This window comes from Capra hircus, unplaced genomic scaffold (assembly GCF_001704415.2).
Source record: "Capra hircus breed San Clemente unplaced genomic scaffold, ASM170441v1, whole genome shotgun sequence".
In the NCBI taxonomy this organism is placed as follows: domain Eukaryota; kingdom Metazoa; phylum Chordata; class Mammalia; order Artiodactyla; family Bovidae; genus Capra; species Capra hircus.
In genome coordinates this window covers 1-5,693 of record NW_017202614.1, presented here as the reverse complement: position 1 = coordinate 5,693, position 5,693 = coordinate 1, and the positions used below count along the sequence as shown (strand labels likewise).

General features: G+C 38.9%; 1 protein-coding gene across 1 annotated transcript; it reads left to right on the top strand.

Moving 5' to 3' along the window:
- Positions 1–861: 861 nt before the first annotated feature.
- Positions 862–2,477, top strand: LOC108635074 (zinc finger protein 280B-like; the record flags this gene model as incomplete). The annotated part of the gene is given in 2 exon segments (XM_018045370.1): positions 862–2,299; positions 2,302–2,477. Coding segments are annotated over 2 exon segments (1,614 nt in total), but the record flags the coding sequence as incomplete, so codon positions are not given.
- Between the last annotated feature and the right edge of the window lie 3,216 nt (positions 2,478–5,693).

Here is a 5,693-nt window from a genome sequence, read left to right as displayed (position 1 = left end):
TGTGGAGTAAAGGATGAAGCATAGTTGGATTTCAGTTTAGCCAGGATTAGAGGGAGAAATTTAGGATATATCAGTGTGGAATTGGGGTGAGATTATCAAGAGAGCTCATTCTCAATTTCCTAGGCCTGTGTTAAGTGCTTGACATTGAATTATGCTGTTTGTTAAGTAGGTATAGATAGATTATACTTTGACTTTGCTACCTATTTTCTTTGTTAACATTTATGAAATTAGAATTTGTGAATCAGTTGTAATGTGCATTGAAGATACATTTTCTTCCAATTTTACTCCAAAACAAGATGCCATTGAATAGCGGATGCCTTTTACAAAGAGCCGTTAACCTTAAGTCTAAGAATTAAGCGTGTTTGTCTTTAAGATACAGAAACACATTTAAAAGTTACAATTTGCCCAAGAAGATGCAACTGGTGTGTGGTTAACTTAGAATTCCAACTTAATCTTCTTTGACTCCAAAGTCCATGTTTCTAAAAGCTGTACAACAGTGCTTTTGTAAAAATACTGGTCCTTTACATGTGATTTCACCTAATGATCAGTAGTTTGTTTTTTTTTTTTTATTTTTTTGAATAGAAAAGATTACAGTGAACATGGGACAAAGCTATGATTCTAGAGCCATGTAGACTTGTAGTCATAGGTTTTTCAGCTGTCATTGAGCCTCGTTGACACTCAGTGTCTTTGTCTGTAAGATAAGGGTGTTTATAACTACTGTAGAGTTTTGGAGATAATCAAATAGCCCATTTTTGTGTTCTTAACTAATATGTAGTATGTTTATACGTAGGTGGCAGTTTGTATAAAGGAAGCACTGGGACTTGTGGCCGCACCCTCTAAGAATAAAAACGTATTAAAAATATGGAACGACCATGTATGTTACGTGAAGAAGAACAAGAGCCAGAAGTACGGAAAAGGGAGGGAGAAACCAAACAAGTCGGTGATGATGATGATGAACTGATCTTGGTTGGAGTGGAAGATGTAAATGAAGATGCTGACGTGATCTTTGTTGGGATGACCTCAGCTTCAAAACCAGTCGTTTCAAACATACTGAACAGAGATACCCCAGGTTCTTGTTCAAGGAGAAAAAGGTATGGTCACTTCAGGAAAGGTAACGCTCACAAATCACAGCCCGTTAGTCATGTGACTCCTACATCAGAAGCAAAGACTGTCTTGCCAGTTTCTGACTCTGAACCAAGATCACCAGAGAGTCCTATTATTACTGAACCTCCGTCTCAAGCTGATTATAAAAATATTTCACCACAGATAGTGCCTAATTGCTTTTCAAAGGAGTTATGTTCTTCTTTGATTACCTTCACAAGTTCATGTCAGCATCCAGTAGAAAGAGCAGTTTCTGCAGGAGATATGAATAAAAGTCCTCATGTATCAAAGCGACTTTCCACTTGTGAAACAAATAGCAGAAATCCCAGAAGGCCTAAGCTCAGTGATGGCATTATAGGGGAACATTCTTTAGGTTTTTCCCCTTCAGGTATTTTTCATACAGTGCCCACTCAGCAAAGCACACCAGACCGTGTCCATACCTCACTAAGCCACGCTCAGAATGGAGAACCTTGTCCGACACCTTTTCCAAAGGACAGTGTTCATTGCAAGCCTGTAAGACCTTTAGGGGAAAATGGACTGACAAAAACTGATTTTCCAAGTTTAGCAAGTCCAGACAAGATTGTTGATCCCACAGAAGGAAATCTGATTGTGTTACTTCGTGACTTCTACTATGGAGAGCATATAGGAGTTGGGCAGCCAGAACCGAAGACCCACACAGCCTTTAAATGCCTCAGCTGCTTGAAAGTTCTAAAAAATGTCAAGTTTATGAATCACATGAAGCACCATTTGGAACTTGAGAGGCAGAGAGGTGACAGCTGGAAAAACCACACCACCTGCCAGCACTGCCTCCGCCAGTTTCCTACTCCCTTCCAGCTGCAGTGTCACATTGAAAGTGTCCACACTCCCCAGGGGCCCTCCGCAGTCTGTCAAATCTGTGAGTTGTCCTTTGAGACAGATCAGGTTCTCTTAGAGCACATGAAAGACAATCATAAGCCTGGTGAAATGCCCTATGTATGCCAGGTTTGCAGTTACAGATCATCATTTTTTGCAGATGTGGATGCACATTTCCGAGCATGCCATGGTAACACTAAGAATTTACTTTGCCCGTTTTGTCTCAAAATTTTTAAAACTGCAACAGCATACAGACGTCATCATAGAGGGCACTGGGAAAAGAGTTTTCACCAGTGTTCCAAATGTCGGCTACAGTTTTTAACTTTCAAAGAGAAAAGGGAGCACAAGAGTGTCATCAAATGTTTAAGAAGCCTAAGCAGCTAGAAGGATTGTCTCCTGAAACAAAAGTTGTTATTCAGGTATCACTGGAACCCCTTCAAGCAGGATTGGTGGAAATAGCATCCATTACTGTGAACACATCTGATTTTGAATCATCACCCCTGAAATCTAAAAGTAGGAGGTCAAAAAAAGAAAAAAAAAAAAGTAAGTCTGAAGCAATTCTGCTTTCAGTAAGTCTGAAGCAAGTGTTTCAGTCAAAGTTAAAAACCCCATTAAAAAACAAAAGATCAAATTATAGCATTATTCAGTAATATCAAATATAGGGAAAGCGATGGATAATTTATGTGATTTTGTTTTAAATACAGGAAGTACAATTTTGTTTGATCTGCATATTGAGATGTTATTTAAAAATCTATTATCTGTTTTTTCAAAAAATTGTCTTAACATGTAAAAAGAATGTGTGCATGTGTGTGTGAGAGAGAGAATGAGAGAAGTGGAGAAAGGAAAAGTAACAACCTATTTTGGTATTTGATGTTACTTGTAAGTTTGAAAGCTCTACTATACATATAATCTGTAGAGTGTTTTAGCAACGTAATTTTCAACTGTTTTCATGCCTTGAAGATCTCAGTATCAGTATCAGCTATATAGCCAGATTTGAATGTCACTCTCTGAAGTGCCTCTTGGGCTGATCTAAGATAACCTGGCTCTGAAAGCGTGCAGTGGAGAAGTTGATGGAGAAGCTCTGATGTGAGTTTGGACCAGACACGGGATTTAATCAGTGAAGAGCTGTGGCTTCTTGTCCCAGCTGAGGAAGAGGCATACATTCACTCCAGGCATAGAGCCAAGGTAGAAGGAACACTATCTCAGAGTGCTTTTACCTAGCCCAGGGACATCTCAAGGAAGCCAGCCGTTAAAATGCCTGTGTTTGGTGAGAGAGGCTTGCAAGCATCAAGCAGGCCCTGTGTATCATTGACTGCAGTTGGAGAAGCAGAGATAGTTAATAGAATGAGTCCTGGTGCCTGTGGACCTCCTGTTGAGTGATCAAAAGGGGAATTTGATTCATTCCATCCCCTTTGCCATTTGGCTGGCCTGTAGTCACAATGAGGTAGGCATATCTGTGTCAGACACAGTAGCAAAGCAAGTTAAAATTCCCAAAGGAAAAAGAGCCTTGACGTGCACTTTGATTTGTGCTGGACCATAGTTTTAACTGAAAAGGATCAAACACAGGAATCTGTTCAGCTTTTGAATTGGGCTCAATTGAGTTCTCTTACCCTTAAGCTACAATGGAGTTGTCCAAGAATAGTAAATATAGTGGATGAAAAATAGTCCAGGGTGATTAAACCCTTTTTAGAACTCGTCCTTACCTTTTCCAGTTACATGTGTCTTACCCTAGTTGAACATGTGAAGATTTCAGTTTTGTATCTTATCTTGCCTTGGACACAAATGTAGTACAGTTAACAGCTAATTCTTTGCGTGTGTAATTTCCCATTGTATCAAACTAATTGAGTTTCAGTCTTTCTTGACACAGTCTGATGTGCAAGAATTGTCTCATGTATTTCAGTAATTGTCAGGTCATAGAGTTATCCTTCCTCTAATCTATCCAATCTAATCTGTGATTATACTTGTGGAAACCTTTTTTCTTGCGGTCTCCAAGGGCTGTTTCACAGACCTGTGGGGTACCCTCTAAGTATTGGTTCCTGAACATCAGCACACTTGGCTGCCTCCGTAGGTTCTTGGAGTTGAGTCTCCTCCTGGAGTTAAATGTCACCCTTCTCCACTTCTGGCACAGATACCTAGCAATCTCTGTGCACCATTCAAGGAAGCTGGGATCCTGTCTGTAGACCTTGCCAGGAGAAAACTCTCCGTTTCCTCTTCCTTTCTTCCTCTTTGTCTCTCCCCACTCTCCCCCCTCCTCAATTTATTTAAGTCCTCTAAGCTTTCACGAAATGCTGGAAGGTGCTAATCACCAAGGGGTTAGCATCGCTCTCAGAACTGAAGAGGAAGGACTACAGATGTTTAAGTTGTAGTGAATCTATTGTCTCCATTTTAGGTAATTTCCTGAGTGTAAATTCAAATTCAAATAAATTGTGTTTATTTCCTCAAAGCTTGATTGATTTATTTGCACTTTGAATATTTTACTAGGCCTTTCCAGTTAGTTTACTTGGGCCAAAGCTCTTTGCTGAGTGTCAGCTTAAACCACTTTTAGTTGTATAAAGAGTGTGTGTGTGTTCTGGTCTCAGGTGAAAACTCTATGTAAATAAATATGCAGACTATTGTATTCTTATCTCCTTTCTTCGATTTCTATAGTAAAAACACGAAATGTTTTCATTATGTGTTTTTATTGTTGCTTAGTATTATCAACACTGTTACTGTTAGTTGCTGTGATGTATGCTCCTAAGGAGTACAAGTTGTATTTATTGCCGGATTAAAAAGGTTCCAGCAATATGGTCCCTGACTGCTTCCTCTCTTCCATTCTCTGTCCTTCTACTCTACTATATCCCCACTAATGTTCTCCTTTTGACAACACTGGCCTTGGTTTTCCTCCATCAAATTCCATTTCTTCCCGATCCAAAGACTGCAAGTGCTGTTCTTCTGGAAATGCTCTTCCCGTAGGCCTGCATGGCTTGCTACCTCCCTTGTTTGAGCTTCACCAATGCTGTTCAAATAACACAATCAAATCTTCAACCCCCTCTCTTTCCTCCTCCTCCTTAAAGGCACTTGAAGTCTCTATCCTCTTCTTCCCTCTCCAGCCTAAATTTCCTAAATTTTCACACACACACACACAAAAGGAAGAGATAATAACATCAGGGCTTTGCTTCTTAGAATTAACTTGAGTCAGTTTCTGTGCCTGCAAAAAAAGATAGTTAATAGTGAGTTGAGTTTTTTCAGGAGCTTCCTCTGTTTTTCTATTGATCCCTCTATATTTTGTTCACACAATGACACTTTGTTTTCTTTACAAATATATTGAATATCTGTCAAGATTACTATTTTGTTACTGCCCCTTTTGTGAATTTCCCTGTCTGCTTTGCTTGTTCTTTCAAGTAAAATTTATCATTTTATTGATGTTGCCAAAACATTGTAAGTAAAAATTAGTATTTGTAACATATTTTTTTTTTAATTATTTCTGCTGTTTTTTAAAATAACATGGCATATTTTTTTTCTTTGCATATCGTATTGTGTTGGCCAGTTCTAAACTTGTAAACAGTGATGTGTAAATGGGCTTGCTTGTTCTGAGTACCATCAGAAGCAGTGAGTATCTGGCTTAATAAATTTGTAGTATTGGAATTAACCTCCTTGTCCCTTACTAGATTTGCCACAGTTGTATCAATGTTTCTGATTTTCTTTCTCCAAGAAGGCAGCTCTTGTTTTTATTATCCCAACAAGTTTTATTTTTGTTGTTT